The 23724-nt window shown below is 44.9% G+C and overlaps 2 protein-coding genes and 1 long non-coding RNA gene across 3 annotated transcripts in view; 1 reads left to right on the top strand and 2 right to left on the bottom strand.

Annotated features, from left to right (window-relative positions):
• The window catches only part of hsf1 (heat shock transcription factor 1), a 19537-nt gene extending 10610 nt beyond the window's left edge, over positions 1-8927 (bottom strand). Inside the window, exons 1-10 of the mRNA XM_044336475.1 lie at positions 8510-8927; positions 7226-7334; positions 6957-7093; positions 4009-4133; positions 3843-3918; positions 3080-3141; positions 1144-1222; positions 843-961; positions 580-764; positions 202-352 (exon numbers count right to left, since the gene is read on the bottom strand). Of these exons, the coding sequence (XP_044192410.1) occupies positions 202-352; positions 580-764; positions 843-961; positions 1144-1222; positions 3080-3141; positions 3843-3918; positions 4009-4133; positions 6957-7093; positions 7226-7334; positions 8510-8635 (1169 nt within the window). The 5' untranslated portion in view covers positions 8636-8927. The remainder of the gene's footprint in view (positions 1-201; positions 353-579; positions 765-842; positions 962-1143; positions 1223-3079; positions 3142-3842; positions 3919-4008; positions 4134-6956; positions 7094-7225; positions 7335-8509) is intronic.
• Positions 8613-23405, top strand: bop1 (BOP1 ribosomal biogenesis factor). Its single transcript, XM_044336474.1, has 17 exons — positions 8613-8678; positions 10843-10980; positions 12679-12894; positions 13014-13103; positions 14455-14609; positions 14691-14808; positions 15012-15113; positions 15195-15407; positions 16127-16288; positions 16369-16449; positions 17128-17197; positions 17305-17437; positions 19135-19318; positions 19430-19721; positions 20831-20915; positions 21041-21148; positions 23175-23405. Exons 2-17 carry the CDS (start codon positions 10861-10863, stop codon positions 23326-23328), a joined length of 2283 nt encoding a protein of 760 aa, XP_044192409.1. The 5' UTR covers positions 8613-8678; positions 10843-10860; the 3' UTR covers positions 23329-23405.
• On the bottom strand, positions 15414-16117 carry LOC122970362. The gene is made up of 3 exons (XR_006399185.1): positions 15713-16117; positions 15602-15638; positions 15414-15527 (listed from the first exon to the last, which is right to left on the bottom strand). It is a non-coding gene; the product is annotated as an uncharacterized LOC122970362 (long non-coding RNA).
• Positions 23406-23724: the final 319 nt, after the last annotated feature.

The following is a 23724-nucleotide window of genomic DNA, read 5'->3' as shown; positions in this document are numbered from 1 at the left end:
CAGTTGGTGGTAGGAGTTGGGGCAGTTGGTGGTAGGAGTTGGGCCAGTTGGGGCAGTTGGTGGTAGGAGTTGGGCCAGTTGGGGCAGTTGGTGGTAGGAGTTTGGGCAGTTGGTGGTAGGAGTTGCTAGTAGCAGGATGGTTAATAGCATATAAATCTACCTGCATTCACCCTGACTGATGTGAAAGAGTAACAGACTTACTTGTCGATACAGGCGACGGTCTGACATTTCTGCTGAGATGTGGCGGGGATGGGGGCAGAATTCGGAGTAGGAAAGGAGGCAGGTGATTGGCTGGTTGTAGCTGGTGGGAGGGGCCCAGTGGAGGTGTGGCTCATCACAACAACAGGACTGACTATGGAGGAGAAAGACACGTCAAACTGAGAGAAGACAGTATTTGTCATCATCAACCAACCTGTCACACTAAACACACCTCTGACCACCAGGGAGTGTGTCAGCTGTTACCTGCTACAGGATTGGTTGTGGAGGTGTGTCAGCTGTTACCTGCTACAGGATTGGTTGTGGAGGTGTGTCAGCTGTTACCTGCTACAGGATTGGTTGTGGAGGTGTGTCAGCTGTTACCTGCTGCAGGATTGGTTGTGGAGGTGGTCTGGGCCGGCTGCGTCTCGTTCTCTTGCAGGATGGAGTTGATGAAGGTGGTGGGGGAGAGGGGCGTGTCTACAGATGCAGCACCGCCCTCCTGAACAGGACACACCTCCACGTCAGGACTGGAAGGCTCCTCTTTGACGTTCATCGATTGGCTCTCTCTGCAGGTAACACAGGCTGTTAGTGAGTCACATGACTGGTCACATATTTCAGTCTAGACATGTCAACTCATTTCTCACCCTGTATCCGTCCAATCACTGACTACATCCTCCTCCGTGGGTGTGGCCACCTCTGTGATGTCAGAGATGATTGGTCCAGAGGTTACAGGGGAGTCTGCGGAGAACAGACTGGCTGCAGCCTGGAAACACAAACAGAATCATCTACAGTCTGTAATGTTTTTTACAACAGAACATCTTTGTAGAAACAATTCATCGATAAATCCAAATTAATCACCAACATTTTTGATCAATTAGTAGTTGAAGCCATTTGTTCATTTGTTGTTAAATGTCAAACAGGTGAGTGTGACACAGCCGAGGTTACCTGCATGTGCTCCAATGAAAATGGTCGGCTATATTTAGGCATGGAGTGGGCGGAGCTAGAGTCATTCAGCATCAGAGGACTGCAGACAGAGAACACGTTAACAAAACAACACACGTGATTGTTTCCTTTAAAAAGGGACATTCCACTAATTCACACAAACATCAATATACTGTCAGAGTTACACATCAGCCTTTCACAGTACACTGCGCAGTACTTATACTCAACTTCACAGTACACTGCACAGTACTTAAACTCAACTTCACAGTACACTGCACAGTACTTAAACTCAACTTCACAGTACACTGCACAGTACTTAAACTCAACTTCACAGTACACTGCACAGTACTTAAACTCAACTTCACAGTACACTTAAACTCAACTTCACAGTACACTTAAACTCAACTTCACAGTACACTTAAACTCAACTTCACAGTACACTGCGCAGTACTTAAACTCAACTTCACAGTACACTGCGCAGTACTTAAACTCAACTTCACAGTACACCGTACAGTACTTAAACTCAACTTCACAGTACACTGCGCAGTACTTATTCTCAACTTCACAGTACACTGCGCAGTACTTATACTCAACTTCACAGTACACTGCACAGTACTTAAACTCAACTTCACAATACACTGCGCAGTACTTAAACTCAACTTCACAGTACACTGCACAGTACTTAAACTCAACTTCACAGTACACCGCACAGTACTTAAACTCAACTTCACAGTACACCGTACAGTACTTAAACTCAACTTCACAGTACACCGCAAAGTACTTATACTCAACTTCACAGTACACCGCAAAGTACTTATACTCAACTTCACAGTACACCGCAAAGTACTTATACTCAACTTCACAGTACACTGTGCAGTACTTAAACTCAACTTCACAGTACACCGCAACGTACTTATACTCAACTTCACAGTACACTGCGCAGTACTTATACTCAACTTCACAGTACACTGTACAGTACTTATACTCAACTTCACAGTACACTGCGCAGTACTTATACTCAACTTCACAGTACACTGTACAGTACTTATACTCAACTTCACAGTACACTGTACAGTACTTAAACTCAACTTCACAGTACACTGTACAGTACTTATACTCAACTTCACAGTACACTGCGCAGTACTTAAACTCAACTTCACAGTACACCGCAAAGTACTTATACTCAACTTCACAGTACACTGTACAGTACTTATACTCAACTTCACAGTACACTGCGCAGTACTTAAACTCAACTTCACAGTACACTGTACAGTACTTATACTCAACTTCACAGTACACTGTACAGTACTTATACTCAACTTCACAGTACACTGTACAGTACTTATTCTCAACTTCACAGTACACTGCGCAGTACTTAAACTCAACTTCACAGTACACTACGCAGTACTTAAACTCAACTTCACAGTACACCGCAAAGTACTTATTCTCAACTTCACAGTACACCGCAAAGTACTTAAACTCAACTTCACAGTACACCGCAAAGTACTTAAACTCAACTTCACAGTACACCGCAAAGTACTTAAACTCAACTTCACAGTACACCGCAAAGTACTTATTCTCAACTTCACAGTACACCGCAAAGTACTTATACTCAACTTCACAGTACACTGTACAGTACTTATTCTCAACTTCACAGTACACCGCAAAGTACTTATTCTCAACTTCACAGTACACTGTACAGTACTTATTCTCAACTTCACAGTACACTGCACAGTACTTATACTCAACTTCACAGTACACTGCACAGTACTTATACTCAAATTCACAGTTTAAAGTTTACTCTTCAATAACTGCAGCAATAAACTTAATACAGTTTATAGTAACTTTGAGGTATTTGTTGTAAACTTGTGGTATTTGTAGTAACTGCAGTATTTATAGTAACTTTGTGGTATTAGTAGTAACTTTGAGGTAAACTTGCATTTTTCTCTTGACTCCCATGATCCTGTTGGACTGGACAAGAGACACCAGGAACTGGATCAACTGGAGAGAGAGAGAGAGAGAGATCATTAGTTAATGAGAAGCTAAGCTAATGAGCTAACATGCTAACAGAGTGATATGCTGTAGATCCTCTCAGCATTGTGCACTCTACTGTACTCTACTGTTCTCTCCAGTGTTCTCTCCAGTGTTCTCTCCAGTGTTCTCTGCTGTTCTCTCCAGTGTTCTCTGCTGTTCTCTCCAGTGTTCTCTGCTGTTCTCTCCAGTGTTCTCTGCTGTTCTCTGCTGTTCTCTCCAGTGTTCTCTGCTGTTCTCTCCAGTGTTCTCTACTGTTCTCTCCTGTGCACTCTACTGTTCTCTGCTGTTCTCTCCAGTGTTCTCTACTGTTCTCTCCTGTGCACTCTACTGTTTTCTACTGTTCTCTCCTGTGCACTCTACTGTTCTCTCCAGTGTTCTCTACTGTTCTCTCCTGTGCACTCTACTGTTCTCTCCAGTGTTCTCTACTGTTCTCTCCAGTGTTCTCTACTGTTCTCTCCAGTGTTCTCTACTGTTCTCTCCAGTGTTCTCTACTGTTCTCTCCAGTGTTATCTACTGTTCTCTCCAGTGTTCTCTACTGTTCTCTCCTGTGCACTCTACTGTTCTCTCCAGTGTTATCTACTGTTCTCTCCAGTGTTCTCTGCTGTTCTCTCCAATTCTCTGCTGTTCTCTCCTGTAATCTCTCCCTGCAGTGATGTCCAGATGTTTACCTTGTTGACGACCTTCTGCTGCTGTGCATGTTTCTGTCTCAGACTGGCCACTTCTCTCCACAGAGCCTCATTCTCGCTGGAACACAAACAGGGTTTATTAAAGTCTGAATGAGCACCCCCCTTCAGGTCGAGGTCTGGTCTGACCCTGTCTGTTGTGGTCTCTTACTGTTTCATGGCGAGGATTCTTGAGTCAATTGTTTCCTGTTTGCCTTTCATCAGCTGCACGTCCGTCAGAATCTTGTTCACTTCATCTGCAGAGATCTTCACTTCCTCCTGACGCACCGACGACACCTGCACCAATCACAGTCCAGACACACTGTTACCATGGAGACCAGCACACAGCACTAACATACGTGTTGACTGGTGAACATGTGTATATGTCATGCTTACTAGTGGTGTCACAGTACACAAAATTCACGGTTCGTTATGTTTTCACTACAGCAGAAAAAACAAGGAAAAGCAGAAACTTTGAAAAATGTAAACATAAAACAACGGCTCGTTGGCCAAAACTATTACTGACACAGTTTAGTCGCTGCAGTGGAAACTATTACTGACACAGTTTAGTTGTTGCAGTGGAAACTGTTACTGACACAGTTTAGTTGTTGCAGTGGAAATTATTACTGACACAGTTTAGTTGCTGCAGTGGAAACTATTACTGACACAGTTTAGTTGTGATGCAGTGGAAACTATTACTGACACAGTTTAGTTGTGATGCAGTGGAAACTATTACTGACACAGTTTAGTTGTTGCAGTGGAAACTATTACTGACACAGTTTAGTTGTGATGCAGTGGAAACTATTACTGACACAGTTTAGTTGTTGCAGTGGAAACTATTACTGACACAGTTTAGTTGCTGCAGTGGAAACTATTACTGACACAGTTTAGTCGCTGCAGTGGAAACTATTACTGACACAGTTTAGTCGCTGCAGTGGAAACTATTACTGACACAGTTTAGTCGCTGCAGTGGAAACTATTACTGACACAGTTTAGTTGCTGCAGTGGAAACTATTACTGACACAGTTTAGTTGTTGCAGTGGAAACTATTACTGACACAGTTTAGTTGTGATGCAGTGGAAACTATTACTGACAGTTTAGTTGTGTTGCAGTGGAGACTATTACTGACACAGTTTAGTTGTGATGCAGTGCAAACTATTACTGACACTGTTTAGTTGTGATGCAGTGCAAACTATTACTGACACAGTTTAGTTGTTACAGTGGAAACTATTACTGACAGTTTAGTTGTTACAGTGGAAACTATTACTGACACAGTTTAGTTGTGTTGCAGTGGAAACTATTACTGACACAGTTTAGTTGTGATGCAGTGGAAACTATTACTGACACAGTTTAGTTGTTGCAGTGGAAACTATTACTGACAGTTTAGTTGTGTTGCAGTGGAGACTATTACTGACACAGTTTAGTTGTGATGCAGTGCAAACTATTACTGACACTGTTTAGTTGTGATGCAGTGCAAACTATTACTGACACAGTTTAGTTGTTACAGTGGAAACTATTACTGACAGTTTAGTTGTTACAGTGGAAACTATTACTGACACAGTTTAGTTGTGTTGCAGTGGAAACTATTACTGACACAGTTTAGTTGTGATGCAGTGGAAACTATTACTGACACAGTTTAGTTGTTGCAGTGGAAACTATTACTGACACAGTTTAGTTGTGATGCAGTGCAAACTATTACTGACACAGTTTAGTTGTTGCAGTGGAAACTATTACTGACACAGTTTAGTTGTTACAGTGGAGACTATTACTGACACAGTTTAGTTGTGATGCAGTGCAAACTATTACTGACACAGTTTAGTTGTGATGCAGTGCAAACTATTACTGACACAGTTTAGTTGTTGCAGTGGAAACTATTACTGACACAGTTTAGTTGTGATGCAGTGCAAACTATTACTGACACAGTTTAGTTGTTACAGTGGAAACTATTACTGACAGTTTAGTTGTGTTGCAGTGGAAACTATTACTGACACAGTTTAGTTGTGATGCAGTGGAAACTATTACTGACAGTTTAGTTGTGTTACAGTGGAAACTATTACTGACAGTTTAGTTGTGTTGCAGTGGAAACTATTACTGACACAGTTTAGTTGCTGCAGTGGAAACTATTACTGACACAGTTTAGTTGTTGCAGTGGAAACTATTACTGACACAGTTTAGTTGCTGCAGTGGAAACTATTACTGACACAGTTTAGTTGCTGCAGTGGAAACTATTACTGACACAGTTTAGTTGCTGCAGTGGAAACTATTACTGACACAGTTTAGTTGCTGCAGTGGAAACTATTACTGACAGTTCAGTTGCTGCAGTGGAAACTATTACTGACAGTTCAGTTGCTGCAGTGGAAACTATTACTGACAGTTTAGTTGCTGCAGTGGAAACTATTACTGACAGTTCAGTTGTTGCAGTGGAAACTATTACTGACACAGTTTAGTTGCTGCAGTGGAAACTATTACTGACACAGTTTAGTCGCTGCAGTGGAAACTATTACTGACACAGTTTAGTCGCTGCAGTGGAAACTATTACTGACACAGTTTAGTTGCTGCAATGGAAACTATTACTGACAGTTTAGTTGCTGCAGTGGAAACTATTACTGACACAGTTTAGTTGTTGCAGTGGAAACTATTACTGACGCAGTTTAGTCGCTGCAGTGGAAACTATTACTGACACAGTTTAGTTGTTGCAGTGGAAACTATTACTGACACAGTTTAGTTGCTGCAGTGGAAACTATTACTGACAGTTTAGTTGTGTTGCAGTGGAAACTATTACTGACACAGTTTAGTTGTGATGCAGTGGAAACTATTACTGACACAGTTTAGTTGCTGCAGTGCAAACTATTACTGACACAGTTTAGTTGCTGCAGTGGAAACTATTACTGACACAGTTTAGTTGCTGCAGTGGAAACTATTACTGACACAGTTTAGTTGCTGCAGTGGAAACTATTACTGACACAGTTTAGTTGCTGCAGTGGAAACTATTACTGACACAGTTTAGTTGTTGCAGTGGAAACTATTATTGACACAGTTTAGTTGCTGCAGTGGAAACTATTACTGACAGTTCAGTTGTTGCAGTGGAAACTATTACTGACACAGTTTAGTTGTACGTACGTTGGTGACTTTGCGTTTGATGTTCTCCAGCAGGTGTTCTTGTCCTCTGATGAAGAACGGATGTTGGAACTCTGTGTCATCTCTCTCTGGTTTCACCAGACCTCCCTGCTCGATGTGGACCACCTTACGGAACCCGTCTGCAGGAGAACCCACACAAATAAATAAACACACAAATACACAAATAAACAAATAAATAAACGTACAAATATGCGAACATACCAATAAACAAACAAACTGTGATGTGTTGACATGTGTGTGTTGATACTCACACATGTTTAGCTGCCGGATGAAACTCGCCATGTTGTTGTGTTTGAAGAACTTTGGTAGAACTTCTTTGGAGAATCGACCCTGATCAAACACGTGGAAGCTGGTTCCACTCTGACACACAGAACACAGTGTTACACTCGGAACTGTCCTCTGTCTCTACACATCTGTAACATTTCACTTTCTATCATCTGATATTGATCTGATACATCAGCTGATCAACTGGGATTGGGATTCACGATTCATCACAAGTGATCAATCTGTTCTGGTTTGTCTTGGCCAGCAGCTAAGTTTACAAGAATTTGACTAGATTTAATATAAGCTACAAACTAAGATAAACAGTTTAGCTACATACAGACAGCTTTGGTTTTAGCTTGCTCATAATAATCCTACCTCACCGAGAGGCTGCTGCATGTCAGCCAGCGAGGCTGCTGCATGTCAGCCAGCGAGGCTGCTGCATGTCAGCCAGCGAGGCTGCTGCATGTCAGCCTGCGAGGCTGCTGCATGTCAGCCTGCGAGGCTGCTGCATGTCAGCCTGCGAGGCTGCTGCATGTCAGCCTGCAGGGCTGCTGCATGTCAGCCTGCAGGGCTGCTGCATGTCAGCCTGCGAGGCTGCTGCATGTCAGCCTGCGAGGCTGCTTGTCAGACGTGGTGATGAGATGAGCAACACTAACGCGCCCCAACGAACCGTACGGTCATCGTTTTTGTTCACCTTCTACACCTCTGACTTCCCCCCACCCCACACACACACACACACACACACACACACACACACACACCCCCCCCCCCCCCCCCCCCCCCCCATGACGACACAGCACCCGGTACCCCCCCCCCCCCCCCCCCCCCCCCCACTGATGGAGAAACCATAGACCAATCACTGTCACCAGCACAGACGTTATACGTGTATACATACACAGATACTGTATGTGTTTCTATATTTTACCACTACACAGGTATATACACACAGATCTATTTAATTATATCTATTAGCCCTATTTTATCTTATGTTTTATTTTTTACTTATTTTTCTGATGTATGGGTATTTATGAACATTTCTTTATATGATGTTGACAATCTTACATTCCCTCGTGCTGCTGTGTCACATTACATTCCCCCACAAGAGATCAATAAAGGTACATCTCATCTTATCTTACTTCATCTTTAGAAATGTTCGGACCGCTGAAGTTAACAGCTAAGCTAAAAGCTAAGCTAACTTTATTTAAAGCTGTATCTCTCTGCGTGCTAACAGTTAGCCGTTAGCTCTCTGCTATGCTAGGCTAGGCGAGTACCGGGCTCCAGCAGATGAGCGGGTCCGTGTCCGGGTCCTCCACCAGGGTCCACAGTTTGGTGAGAAAGGCCGGGACGTTGCTGCTGCTCAGCACCGCCCCTCCCGCTCCTCCTCCGGGATACTCCATCAGCAACTCCGAATCAAACACACCCCGGGATTATTAACGGCAGGTAATCTAAACTAACGTGCTAAAGCTAACCGTTAGCCTTCTGCTAAACCTCTCCAAACCAGCAGAGAACCGGACTGGGTCTAATCCGGATCACGGACTGGTCGGTACTGGTCCTAGTCCGGGTCTGTGCGGGACTGTGCGGGACTGTGCGGATCCGGGTCAAACTTTCCTCCGCGACGGAAAATTTCAACAAACAAACTGCGTAGCTAGCTGTCTGTCGCGCAGTGATGACGTCGATCAAACGTAACGGGGACGTTTGGTCGCGTTCTGACGTCATCGATTTCACTCTGGATTATTTCTAATTGTGTGACGCTGTAAAGTATTTACAACATACGTCACTCTACGTTCCTCACTATGATTCACTCACTTTGGCACTTAACACTTTCACATTATTCAACACAGAAACTTCATTCAAACATCAAAACATTCAGCTCAGTTAGGACATTATTACTGTTACTTTTCTCATTTATAACCTTCATACTTTATAAAATATTCAGCATTTTTCAGCGATTTTGCTGCATTCAAATGAATGTTCAGAATTAACACATGTTCACACTTTTTCATGCATTTCACCTGTTCCACATCTTTCATATATTCAAGGTATTATTCAACTTTCAATCCCATTAAAACTTTTCAAAATATTCAACTTTGCTTGAACCTTATTTATAATTGAAGTCTATCAGAAAAACATTCAAACCCACTTGTCCTCAACGTCAGTCAATCAATCAATCAATCGATTTTTATTTATATAGCGCCAAACCACAACAAAAGTCATCTCAGGGCTGTTTCCACATAGAGCAGGTTGAGACCAAACTCTTTAATTTACAGAGACCCAACATTCCTCCATGAGCAGCAGTAAGGAAAAACTCCCCTTTAACGGGTAGAAACCTCAAACAGACTCTTTAGGAAATGATAGTTGTTTTATTGTTCAGACATGAAAACAGATTAATGATTTGATTTTGAAACACACAAACAAAAAGGCATTTTTGTTTTTCCTGCTCAGAAACAGCAGATACAACATTTATAAAGGACTCGATTTTCCCTCTAAAAAGCAGAAAGTTAAATAGTGAACTAATGAACCGCAGCACTCAGGAATATGAAGATGTGCTTGTTCCACACAGGAGGTGGATTAGTAAAACAATCTTTGATCAGTTATAAAGTTATTACTCAAATAAACAACCTCTGTGGTGCTGAAAGACGCACAGCAGCGGCTACTTATTCGTTAGTCATAATGATAAATAAAAGCTAAATCAAGTGCTTTATATATGTGTGTCTGCAGTTTCTGACCATGAAAACTATTTACTGACACAGTTCAGTTGTTGCAGTGGACGCCTGATGCCATATATAGATAATCTGGCTCAGTATCTGAGCTCTGAAGCTCCTCGTGAAAAACAGGTGATGGTTTCTGGTTAACCTGCTACAGCACCTGTAACTTCCTGTTGTCAGTAGGTGGCGCCATGACTATGACTCAGTATTGACATGTAGATGTCAAACATGAGAAATTTGCCTTTACATTTGGGGCACTAAGGAGTACTACTACTCCTACTAATAACTACTACTACTAATAACTACTACTACTAATAACTACTACTACTACTAATAACTACTACTACTAATAACTACTACTACTACTACTACTACTACTAACTACTACTACTAATAACTACTACTACTAATAACTACTACTACTAATAACTACTACTCCTACTAATAACTACTACTACTACTAATAACTACTACTCCTACTAATAACTACTACTACTAATAACTACTACTCCTACTAATAACTACTACTACTACTACTACTACTACTAACTACTACTACTACTACTACTAATAATAATAATAATAATAATAACAAAAACAGTCGGTTCCTCACACTGTCAGTGCCGGGGGCCCGACGCTCACTGGCCCTAACAGAATGATATAGAACAATACAGACTCTGAGTGAGTCCAGTGTCTTTAGAGATGACTTCCGGTCTGGAGTCACTGCGGAACTTTGTGAAACAACGGAATCTGTTATTAATTTCCTCCGCTGGACTCATTCAGTGCAGTTCTACTAATGACCTGCGGGCGGCAGCAACGCGCCTTTGCTGCGTCCAATCTGCCGCAAAAGTCATCAGAAGAAGAACCTCCAGCTGTGACTCGTGACCTCTGACCTGCAGATACCCACGTGGTGTGTGATGGAGGAGAGCAGCAGCAGCAACATGCGGAGCGGACAGACAGAAGAAATGAAAAAGGCCCGAGAGAAGAGCGACAACAAGAAGAAGAGGAGTAAAGAGGAGGAAGAGCAGGAGGAAGAGGTGACACACGCACACACACACGCGCACACACACTGGAGCGGGACTGGGTGAACTGGTGATGAGGAGCTGGCTGGTGAGGCTAGCTGTTAGCATGCTAACAGGAGTGTAAGAAGAGGCATGAAGCAGCATCTGAATGAACACATAAACATGCTAAAGCGAGCTAAAGACATCCCATAATATCCCGTAAACATCAGTGTTGTTTGTGGGGAAAACAACGTGCTGCAGTTACTCTTCACACCAGACTCCATTCAGAACCTGAACACATCCAGATGTTTTCTCTGGTTGAGACCAGAACCGCAGTGAAGCGGGTTTATCTCAGGACCGGTTCGGCTCTTAGAAAGTCCGCTAAGATGCGTTTTTATAAACTAACAGTGTGAATGTTGTGATCCAGCTGCTGGATGTTTAAAACGCTCAGATCCTGAATGGAGTTCTGTTCTCAAATCATTGCAAAGTTTTCTTGGAAAATAGATGAATGTTGACTGAAGTTAAAGGTCGCTGATGTTTCACCGGAAGCAACAGTGTGATTAGCAGCTAGCAGCTAGCTGTGGCTAACTTTATTTACAGAAACATGTGACTCTTAGACAATAACAGAAAACAGTTAAATAAAGAAAACACAGCAGACATGACTTCACTTTCAGTCGGTTGATACTGTCACCATGGCAACAGGACAAAGGTTAAAAATAATAATAATGATAAAAATAAAAACAAAAATAAGGTAACAGTCACATTAGAGTTCTTGGAGCTACTAACTGTATATGTTTAATAGTTTGTAAGTTGGACTGATGATATTTTCTATCTTCAGTCACAGTTCAGACGAGAACTTGGTTTTATGTGTAAAAGTTAATAAGTTGACAATCTGAACTTTCTGGTTTTTAACGTCACATCTTCAGATTCACTGAACGTCAAAATAATCCTCAACTAGATCATCAACTACTTAATCAAGTAGATGATTATTGTTTCTTCAGTTTTACAGAAATCTACATTAGTTATCGAAATCCACAAATCTCCAGATGAATTTGCTGGTTGATATATTGATGATATATATTATATATAATATATTGTATATTAATGATGATATATTTATTATATATACTATATTGATGATATATTGTATATTAATGATGATATTTTGATTATATATACTATATTGATGATATATTGATGATATATTGTATATTATGTATAGTATAAATGGGAGAAGCCATGTTGTTTCCACTCAATGTTAGAAAAGTTCCCTCGTGGAGCATTTTTCATTTTGCTGTAGAAATAATTTCCTACATGTTTATTAGTGACTTTTAATATTCCTGTAACTGTTGCCTCTCGTCAGCTGAAAGGAAGTGGTTCCACACAAAACCTTTTAAAGGTTCCACACAAAACCTTTTAAAGGTTCTACAGCAGGCTAAAGGTTCTATAGGTTCTAAAGGTTCTATAGGTTCTATACGGCGCACTGACTCACACCAAACTCCTCTCACAATCCGTCCAGTTTAAGATTAATTTGCTTTTGCTCAAACTGTGATAAACCTGTTCAGACAGTCTGACAAACGTCTCCATGGAAACCACTGTGATAAACCTGTTCAGACAGTCTGACAAACGTCTCCATGGAAACCACGTCATCAGTGTGTATGTGTTAGCAGCAGGCGGAGACGCTGACGTACAGGCGGCAGGTTTCTGTGTGTTCAGACTTTGATTCTTCTTCAGATCTTCAGCTTCAACAACAAATCATCTGAGGTAGAGGAGGAGGAGGATGAAGATCTGTCAGACAGCGAGGACAGCGTCTTCTCTGGGCTGGAGGATTCTGGGAGTGACAGTGAAGATGATGAAGAGGAAGAGGAGGAGGAGGGATCACATGACGATGACGATGATGATGATGATGATGAAGATGATGTGAAGGCGGAGCCACAGCAGACTCAGCAGGTAGCGTTTAACCTGTGTGTGTCAGTCTGACAGCCGATTGGCTGGTTGTGATGCACCTGTACAACATATATGTGCTCAGTGTTCTCCTGCGGAACGTCAGCTGTTGTTTCTACCTGCAGACAGAGAAGAAGAAGAAGAAGAAGGTGACAGAAACAGCAGAAGAAGAAAAAAAGGAAGACGAGTATGAACACGACTCATCAGACGAAGAGGTGAGATTTTATTTTCTAAAACAACTTGTTCTGTTTTTAACACAGTGGTGGAACGCATGATGTTCTACTGGGTTCTCTAATGTTCTGTGGATGTTCTCTCATCTTCTTGAATGTTTTGTGAGGTTCTATAATCTATGACGGGGTGGGTCTAACGTTCTGTCTGTTCTCTTCATTAGGTTCTAATGTTCAGCTCGGTTCTCCAGCTTCCTAGAGTGTTTTTATAATGTTCTATCAGGGCCTCAAATGTTCTGTCTGGTCTCTAAAACATTCTCTCAGATCTGCAATCAGTTATATTCACATTACTCACAAATCTACAAACTACAAACAAAACAACAAAAAACTAAAACAATCAGCGAGCAAGACAAGTCACGTACTGTTAATTGTATGAAGAACTCTTATTGTGGTAAAGACTTCCTTCCTGTGAACTGCAGCAGATTTGAGGAGGTTTGTCCCAAACTGGCCTGTGTGGTCTGTAGTTTGCTGCTGAGATTCACTACTTGGTCTTAAAAACACTGCGGCTTCTTGTCATTTAAGAAAAAGATCCGTAGACTGGATTGTAATCTGGTCTCTACAGGAAGCCATGAGGGAGCTGGTCTAGCGGCTTTGTTCTGAGCGATTTGGAGGGTTTGTTGGATTTTTCTTAGCTGCAGATGACCAACTGGACAGCTTGATGTTACAAACCTAGAACATTTCCTGGTTATGGTGATGCTCTTACCCATTTCAGTTACAATGTTCAGTCCACGCAAGTCTAGCATCCAATACAACACCAAGTAACTTAGTCTGTTTTAACTTGTTCTACTGGCTTTGTGATGAGCTTAGTTGAGGATTACTGACCAGCATGTCTAAGTCCAAACACCAAACATTTAGTTTTAGAAATATTCAGCACTAATTTGTTGTTTTACCTACTTGGCCGCTGCTCTGAGCTCCATGTTCAGTACGTAAGCGAGCTCTTGATAGTTTGATGCTGCACTGTACATCTAATACTGATGGGAGATCATTTGTAAATATAGAATATGAGATCTTAAGCAGCTTCCCTGAGGAACCCCACATTGTAAATCTTGCTATCAGAAAAGCAACCATTGAAGAACTCCTGGTCTCCTGGACTGGTAATCCTCCATCCAGGACAAAGCAGTAATTTAACACCATAACATTTGAGTTTTCCAAGGAACAGACAATGATCAGTAACAAATCCAGCGATCTGCTGGTTTCTGTAGCGTTCTTCATGGCCACCAGGTGTTCCGTCTGGTTCTCATAATGTTCTCTCAGGTCTTAAACATTCCTTTGGTGTTCCTGATGTTCTCTCAGGTTGCGTAATGTTCAGCTGTTTTCTAATGTTCTCCTTGTTCCCCAGGACATTAGGAACACAGTGGGGAACATTCCCATGGAGTGGTACAAAGACTTCCCTCACATTGGCTACGATCTGGATGGGAAGAAGATCTACAAGCCAATCAGAAACAAGGACGAGCTGGATGACTTCCTGGACAAAATGGAGAACCCTGACTACTGGTGAGCTGCTAGCATGATGCTAACCCCCCCCATTTATTTGAACAGGGAATGCTAACAATGCTAATGGCCATCTGTTCCCAGGAGAACGGTCCACGACAAGAAGACAGGAAGTGACATCATCCTGTCAGATGAGCAGGTGGAGCTGGTTAACCGTCTGCAGCGAGGACAGTTTGGAGATGTCACCTTTAACGAGTATCAGGTACGCTCAGGTGCAGCTCCTCTACATCTGTACACATGCTCCATAAATTCTCTGTCCAGGTTCTCAGGAGAACCTTCAAGAACCTGACGGACACCTGCTGATCGATTTTTGTTTTTGTTTCACATCAAATATTCATCACAAAACACCTGAAACTAACTCCTCTTCCTATTCTTCTCCTTCTTCTTCCCCCTCCTCCTCCTCAGCCCTCGGTGGACTTCTTCAGTAAAGACGTGATGCTTCATCCCGTCACCAACAGACCTGCAGACAAACGCAGCTTCATCCCGTCACTGATCGAGAAGGAGAAGGTAACACAGATGCACCTGTACACCTGTCAGTCATTACCTGTTTGTCATTACCTGTCTGACTCCTCACCTGTCTGTCTCCAGGTGTCTAAACTAGTCCACGCTATAAAGATGGGATGGATCAAACCTCGGCGGGTGGAGGACGACAGTAGGGGGCGGTACTATGACCTTTGGGCCAATGAGGACTCCTCTATTTTAGCCAAGCACCGGATGCATCTGCCTGCTCCCAAAATCCCTCTACCTGGTCACCAGGAGTCCTACAACCCTCCACCTGAGTACCTGTTCACTGAAGAGGAGGTACGTGACCTGTGGAACTGACGGCGTTAACGAGTCAGTACGTGACCTGTGTAACTGACGGCGTTAACGAGTCAGTACGTGACCTGTGTAACTGACGGCGTTAACGAGTCGGTACGTGACCTGTGTGACAGACGGGGTTAACGAGCCAGAACGTGACCCATGTAACTGACAGCGTTAACGAGTCGGTACGTGACCTGTGTAACTGACGGCGTTAACGAGTCGGTACGTGACCTGTGTGACAGATGGGGTTAACGAGCCAGAACGTGACCCATGTAACTGACAGCGTTAACGAGTCGGTACGTGACCTGTGTAACTGACGGCATTAACGAGTCGGTACGTGACCTGTGTAACTGACGGCGTTAACGAGCCGGTATGTGACCTGTGTAACTGACGGGGTTAACGAGCCGGTATGTGATCTGTGTAACTGCCGAGGTTAACGAGCCGGTATGTGACCTGTGTGACAGACGGGGTTAACGAGCCGGTATGTGACCTGTGGAACTGATGGGGTTAACGAGCCGGTATGTGACTTGTGTAACTGACGGCGTTAACAAGCCGGTATGTGACCTGTGGAACTGACGGGGTTAACGAGCCGGTATGTGACCTGTGTAACTGACGGGGTTAACGAGCTGGTATGTGACCTGTGTAACTGACGGGGTTATAGAATAAATAAAACTTTGAACTTAACCTGTCTGTCTCTCTCTCCACCTGTCTGTCTGCAGCGGGCTCTGTGGGAGCAGCAGGATCCATCAGACAGAAAGGTTCCATTTGTTCCACAGAGGTTCTCCAGTCTCCGTCAAGTTCCTGCATTTCCTCGTTTCATCCACGAGCGATTTGAGCGCTGCCTCGACCTTTACCTGTGTCCCCGTCAGAGGAAGATGAGGGTAACACACCAGCAGCCAATCAGAGCACAGGACTCTCTATGCAGGTAGACAGGATCATTAACCCGTCTGTCTTTCTGCAGGTAAATGTGAATCCAGAAGATCTGATTCCAAAACTTCCCAAACCCAAAGACCTGCAGCCATTTCCCACCACACAGTCTCTGGTACGTATATACACCTGTACCTGTATCTGTCTGCCTGTGTTTATCTGTGTTTACCTGTGTTTACCTTTGTCTACCTGTGTTTACCTTTGTCTACCTGTGTTTACCTGTGTCTACCTGTGTCTACCTTTGTCTACCTGTGTTTACCTATGTTTACCTTTGTCTACCTGTGTCTACCTGTGTTTACCTGTGTCTACCTGTGTTTACCTTTGTCTACCTGTGTTTACCTGTGTTTACCTTTGTCTACCTGTGTTTACCTTTGTCTACCTGTGTTTACCTTTGTCTACCTGTGTTTACCTGTGTTTACCTGTGTCTACCTGTGTTTACCTTTGTCTACCTGTGTTTACCTGTGTCTACCTTTGTCTACCTTTGTCTACCTGTGTCTACCTGTGTCTACCTGTGTTTACCTGTGTTTACCTGTGTTTACCTTTGTCTACCTGTGTCTACCTGTGTTTACCTTTGTCTACCTGTGTTTACCTGTGTCTACCTGTGTCTACCTTTGTCTACCTGTGTTTACCTGTGTTTACCTTTGTCTACCTGTGTCTACCTGTGTTTACCTTTGTCTACCTGTGTTTACCTGTGTTTACCTGTGTTTACCTGTGTCTACCTGTGTTTACCTTTGTCTACCTGTGTTTAACCGTGTCTACCTGTGTCTACCTGTGTGTTCACCTGTGTGTTCAGGTGTATCGGGGTCACAGTGGTCTGGTTCGGTCCATCAGTGTGTCTCCATCAGGACAGTGGCTCGCATCAGGTAACTCACCTTTCAATCAAAACATCCTCACCATGAGGGAACACCTGTTACCTGCACGTCAGGTGTGCTTATATTATGTGTGTGTTTGTGTGTGTGTGTGTGTGTAGGCAGTGATGACGGCTCCGTCAGGTTCTGGGAGGTGTGTTCGTCTCGCTGTATGAAGACAGTCCAAGTGGGCGGAGCTGTGAAGAGCGTCACCTGGAACCCCAACCCGTCTGTCTGTCTGCTGGCTGTCGCCCTGTAAGGACCCGTCTCTGTCTCTGATGACCCGTCTCAGTCTCTGATGACCTGTCTCTCTCTCTGATGACCCGTCTCTCTCTCTGATAACCCGTCTCTGTCCCTGATGACCCGTCTCTGTCCCTGATGACCCATCTCTGTCTCTGATGACCCGTCTCTCTCTCTGATGACCTGTCTCTGTCTCTGATGACCCTTCTCTGTCTCTGATGACCTGTCTCTCTCTCTGATGACCCGTCTCTGTCTCTGGTGACCTGTCTCTCTCTCTGGTGACCCGTCTCTGTCTCTGATGACCCGTCTCTCTCTCTGATGACCCGTCTCTCTCTCTGATGACCCGTCTCTGTCCCTGATGACCCGTCTCTGTCTCTGGTGACCTGTTGATGACCCTTCTCTCTCTCTGATGACCTGTCTCTGTCTCTGATGACCCTTCTCTGTCTCTGATGACCCGTCTCTCTCTCTGATGACCCGTCTCTGTCCCTGATGACCCGTCTCTCTCTCTGGTGACCCGTCTCAGTCTCTGATGACCCGCCTCTCTCTCTGATGACCCGTCTCTGTCCCTGATGACCCGTCTCTGTCCCTGATGACCCGTCTCTGTCTCTGTCTCTGATGACCCTTCTCTGTCTCTGATGACCCGTCTCTCTCTCTGATGACCCTTCTCTGTCTCTGATGACCCGTCTCTCTCTCTGATGACCCGTCTCTGTCTCTGATGACCCTTCTCTGTCTCTGATGACCCGTCTCTCTCTCTGATGACCCGTCTCTGTCTCTGATGACCCGTCTCTCTCTGATGACCCATCTCTCTCTGATGACCCGTCTCTCTCTCTGATGACCCGTCTCTCTCTGATGACCCGTCTCTCTCTGATGACCCGTCTCTGTCTCTGATGACCCGTCTCTCTCTCTGATGACCCGTCTCTGTCCCTGATGACCCGTCTCTGTCTCTGATGACCCGTCTCTGTCTCTGATGACCCGTCTCTGTCTCTGATGACCCGTCTCTCTCTCTGATGACCCGTCTCTGTCCCTGATGACCCGTCTCTCTCTCTGATGACCCGTCTCTCTCTGATGACCCGTCTCTCTCTCTGATGACCCGTCTCTCTCTCTGATGACCCGTCTCTGTCCCTGATGACCCGTCTCTGTCCCTGATGACCCGTCTCTCTCTCTGGTGACCCGTCTCTCTCTCTGATGACCCGTCTCTCTCTCTGATGACCCGTCTCTGTCCCTGATGACCCGTCTCTCTCTCTGATGACCCGTCTCTCTCTCTGATGACCCGTCTCTGTCCCTGATGACCCGTCTCTGTCTCTGATGACCTGTTGATGACCCTTCTCTCTCTCTGATGACCTGTCTCTGTCTCTGATGACCCTTCTCTGTCTCTGATGACCCGTCTCATCTCTCTGATGACCCGTCTCTGATGACCTGTCTCTCTCTCTGATGACCCGTCTCTCTCTCTCTGATGACCCGTCTCTGTCCCTGATGACCCGTCTCTCTCTCTGATGACCCGTCTCTCTCTCTGATGACCCGTCTCTCTCTCTGATGACCCGTCTCTGTCCCTGATGACCCGTCTCTGTCTCTGATGACCTGTTGATGACCCTTCTCTCTCTCTGATGACCTGTCTCTGTCTCTGATGACCCTTCTCTGTCTCTGATGACCCGTCTCTCTCTCTGATGACCCGTCTCTGATGACCTGTCTCTCTCTCTCTCTCTGTCCTGCAGGAACTCTGTGGTGTTGATCCTGTCTCCCTCTCTAGCAGACAAACAGGTAGTCTCAGCGTCAGAGCGTCTTCTGGTTGGTCAGCAGGAAGCAGAGTCTACAGAGGGGGAGGGGCCGGTCACCTGGAGCGAGGCTGAAGGGGAGGAACTTAATCAGGGGATACGCCTGAAAATACATCATCCCAAAGTGAGATCAAAAACACGATTGATTGATTATAGACATATGATCAGTGACAGACTGATCAATTAACTGGTCAGTCATTGAACTACACTAACTGATCTGTCTTGATCCCCTCAGGCTGTCCACCAGGTGGAGTGGCATGCTAAAGGTGACTACTTGGCGTCCGTAATGCCGGATCACTCGAGCCACCTGCAGGTGTTCATCCACCAGGTGAGCAAGAGGCGGAGCCAGAACCCCTTCAGGAAGAACAAAGGTCTAGTTCAGTGCGTATCCTTCCACCCCATCAGGCCCTACTTCTTTGTGGCAACGCAGCGCTCTGTCCGGATCTACAATCTGGTGAAGCAGGAGATGACCAAGAAGCTCCAGGCCAACTCCAAGTGGATCTCCAGCATGGCCATCCACCCCGGAGGTGACCAAAGTGACATAACACCAAACTCACCATAACACCGAACTGACTGTAACACGAACTGACCGTAACACAAACTGACCGTAACACCGAACTGACGTAACACCGAACTGACCGTAACACCGAACTGACCGTAACACCGAACTGACGTAACACCGAACTGACCGTAACACCGAACTGACCGTAACACCGAACTGACGTAACACCGAACTGACCGTTACACCGAACTGACGGTAACACCGAACTGACGTAACACCGAACTGACCGTAACACGAACTGACCGTAACACGAACTGACTGTTACACCGAACTGACCGTTACACCGAACTGACGTAACACCGAACTGACCGTTACACTGAACTGACGTAACACCGAACTGACCGTTACACTGAACTGACCGTTACACTGAACTGACCGTAACACGAACTGACCGTAACACCGAACTGACCGTAACACCGAACTGACGTAACACCGAACTGACGGTTACACTGAACTGACCGTTACACCGAACTGACGGTAACACCGAACTGACGTAACACCGAACTGACCGTAACACGAACTGACCGTAACACGAACTGACTGTTACACCGAACTGACTGTTACACCGAACTGACCGTTACACCGAACTGACGTAACACCGAACTGACCGTTACACTGAACTGACGTAACACCGAACTGACCGTTACACTGAACTGACCGTTACACTGAACTGACCGTAACACGAACTGACCGTAACACCGAACTGACCGTAACACCGAACTGACGTAACACCGAACTGACCGTTACACTGAACTGACCGTAACACGAACTGACCGTAACACCGAACTGACGTAACACCGAACTGACGGTTACACTGAACTGACGGTTACACTGAACTGACCGTAACACGAACTGACCGTAACACGAACTGACCGTTACACCGAACTGACGTAACACCGAACTGACCGTAACACCGAACTGACGTAACACCGAATTGACGTAACACCGAACTGACCGTAACACGAACTGACCGTAACACGAACTGACCGTTACACCGAACTGACGTAACATCAAACCAACATCTCTGCGAAGGTTTGGAGCTTCTGTCTCACCCGTCTCTCTCTCTGTGTGCAGGTGATCATGTGATCTGTGGGAGTTACGACTGTAGGCTGAGCTGGTTTGACCTTGACCTCTCAACCAAACCTTACAAGATGTTACGGTATGTACCTGTCAATCAAATATCACAGAGCACTTTGGTATTGATTATTGATGCTATATTGATTGTTCTGACCGTCTGTAGTTCTATTGATCATATTGATGGTATTGATCACCCCCTTTCTGCAGGCACCATAAGAAAGCAGTGAGGGGCGTGGCTTATCACAGACTATACCCGCTGTTCGCTTCAGCGTCCGACGACGGATCTGTGATCGTTTGTCACGGGACCGTTTACAAGTAACTCACACACACACACACACACACACACACACACACACACACACACAATGTAACAGTTTGATTCAGCAGACGCTTTTATCCACAGCGACGTTCATCTCAGAGCTGATGCAACACAAGCAGGATCTAGTCAGGAGTAAACAACGTGAGGAAGTGCCGTAACGTTAAGTTCAGGTCCGATGGAACGTCGGTACTAACGGGCAGTGCATCGACTGCATAGAGCAGATCATAGTTATTGCATTTATTTTGTTAATTTTTTATTTTATAAGTCCATCAGGTGAGAGGTGTTTGTGAAAGAGCTGGTCTTTAGTCTTTTCTTAAAGATTGAAAGGGACTCTGTGGATCGAACAGAGTTTGGTAACTCGTTCCACCACCGGGGACCTACAGAGGAGTCCAGCTGGTGACTTTGGGCCCTGTTGTGGTACCCGGCGCTTGTGAGAAAATCGGTGGCGGACCCCAGGAAATTTAGCGAGTGGATACTGGGATAGAGGTATGGATGGGGCGGCGGTGTCAATGAAGCCCCATGTGACGTAAGAAGGGCCATCAAATCTGAATGGCTTGTTGAAGAGTACAGAGCAAACCAGCCCACAGCAGCCTGACTGGGTGGTTAGTAGGCACATCAGAGACCCAAATACATACACACAAGCACTGAAAAAGGTGAGTTTTTCATAATATGGCCCCTTTAATGACTATGTGCTCAGGTATCTGTGATAGGAAGGGTGCAGGAGTGAAACCGGTCCGTAGTTTTCATCCTGGGTCGGGTTGAGTGTAGGGACGCCACAGTGAGGAAATTTTCCCACCGACTAATAAACTCGTGACAACACCTGTGTTACCTTTTACAACATAAGATAATCATCAATGACGCTCATCCATAGAGCGCTTACTTTGATCTTTAACATTAGACTTTTAGTTTAGCTCCTCCCTTATTTCAGAGTTAGTGACGGCGGGCTTCAGGCTGCTGCCAGCCGGTCGTCCTCCCCGTACAGCCGGACCGCCGCTTAGAACCAGAACCGGACCAACTCACCTGCCGTCCGGACAGAGAGACACTGAGAGCAGCTGAGCAGGCAGAGAGAGCGGGAGAGTTGCTGCGAAAACGAGCACCGAGACCCGGAGAGACATGAGAGCAGCTAACAGCTAACAGCTAACAGCTAACAGCTAACAGCTAACAGCTAACAGCTAACAGCTAACAGCTAACAGCTGGCGTTACGCTTGTTTACAGCAGCGAGACGGAGAACAGACGTCTCACTCTGATACTTTTTGCTGCTGCTGCTGCTGCTGCAGACACTCCCGCAGCAGTTTATAATTGTAGCGTCCGTTGTCCGACTAAGTATTGATAACACACTCAATACTTTAAAGATTTTTTCACTTGATGAACGTGGGCGCTGATTCATGAAAATGAAATAAATGGGTTTGTCTCTATAGAAAATAGCAAACTATGGTGATGTAATCGACGTCCCAACACCGTGTAACATCGACCACCGTGGAAAGATTAGTTGAGTGCAGGTTTCTGGAACAGCAGGGTGACTCGAGCTCGCTGAAACGCGGCGGGAAAACGGCTGTTGTAAGTGAGGAGTTGATGATGTGTGTGACTGCGGGGTTTAGTGCGGGAGAAACGGTCTGTAGAAGGTCGGAGACTTCCTCCTCGGTCAGAGGGGAGAATGAGGAGAGTGAGACCTGCTCGCTGGCAGCTGCAGACTGGGTCGGTCAGTTTCAGAGAACTGGTTACTGATGGCAGAGACCTTACCAGTAAAGAACGAGGTGAACATGTGAGCAGAGTGCAGGGAGGAGGAGGAGGATTAGAACATTTCCAGAGTGTCTGTGGCTCCACAGATCTGGTTCTTAGTTTTTAAACTGGAGCAGAATGATGCTGCTAGAAGACCTGATAGTCACTGAGGTTTACACCATTATCACAAACACACACACACACACACACACACACACACATATACACACACACACACATATACACACTCACTGATACAGACACTAACCTGTCTGTCTGTCTGTCTGTCTGTCTGTCTCTCAGTGACCTGCTGCAGAACCCGCTGATTGTTCCGGTGAAGGTTCTTAAAGGTCATGTGACGACTCATGACCTCGGCGTTCTGGATGTGACCTTTCACCCCACACAGCCATGGATCTTCTCGTCGGGAGCTGACGCCACCATCCGCCTCTTCACCTAGCAACCTGTCAGCCATCCGGTTGCTAGGAAACCAGCTGATGTCTGTGTGTGTTTTTAATTAAACTGAACGTTTCTCAACTCTTTGTCTTGTTTGTTCCATTAGAAGAATTTCTGTTTTTGGCACAAACTGAAGCGGGAAGATGAAATATAATATGTGTGTATATTTTATATACATCAGTCAGCAGTTCGTCTTTGAGACGTCAAGATTTTACTAAAAAGAAGAAAACTGAATCTCTTCACTGTAAATCAACACGTTCAATATTCACATAAACTCATTAAATAAAGTTTCTGTTCCGACGTCACAAAACGTTCATAAACGTCTAAACCGGATGTGTGTTTGATGTCTGCTGTTGCCATGGTGATTCAGGACTCCACCTCTGCTGTTTGTTGTTGTTTC

Source organism: Thunnus albacares, chromosome 19 (genome assembly GCF_914725855.1).
Source record: "Thunnus albacares chromosome 19, fThuAlb1.1, whole genome shotgun sequence".
NCBI classification, from domain to species: domain Eukaryota; kingdom Metazoa; phylum Chordata; class Actinopteri; order Scombriformes; family Scombridae; genus Thunnus; species Thunnus albacares.
The sequence above is the reverse complement of the archived record's forward strand: the minus strand, read 5'-3'. Positions and strand labels throughout refer to the sequence as shown.

Coding starts and splice junctions, on each gene's coding strand:
- bop1 (XM_044336474.1), top strand. CDS start 10,861: ATGGAGGAGAGCAGCAGCAGCAACATGCGGAGCGGACAGACAGAAGAA. Junction 15,114..15,194: donor CACTGATCGAGAAGGAGAAG/GTAACACAGATG, acceptor GTCTGTCTCCAG/GTGTCTAAACTAGTCCACGC. Junction 16,289..16,368: donor CCCGTCAGAGGAAGATGAGG/GTAACACACCAG, acceptor GTCTTTCTGCAG/GTAAATGTGAATCCAGAAGA.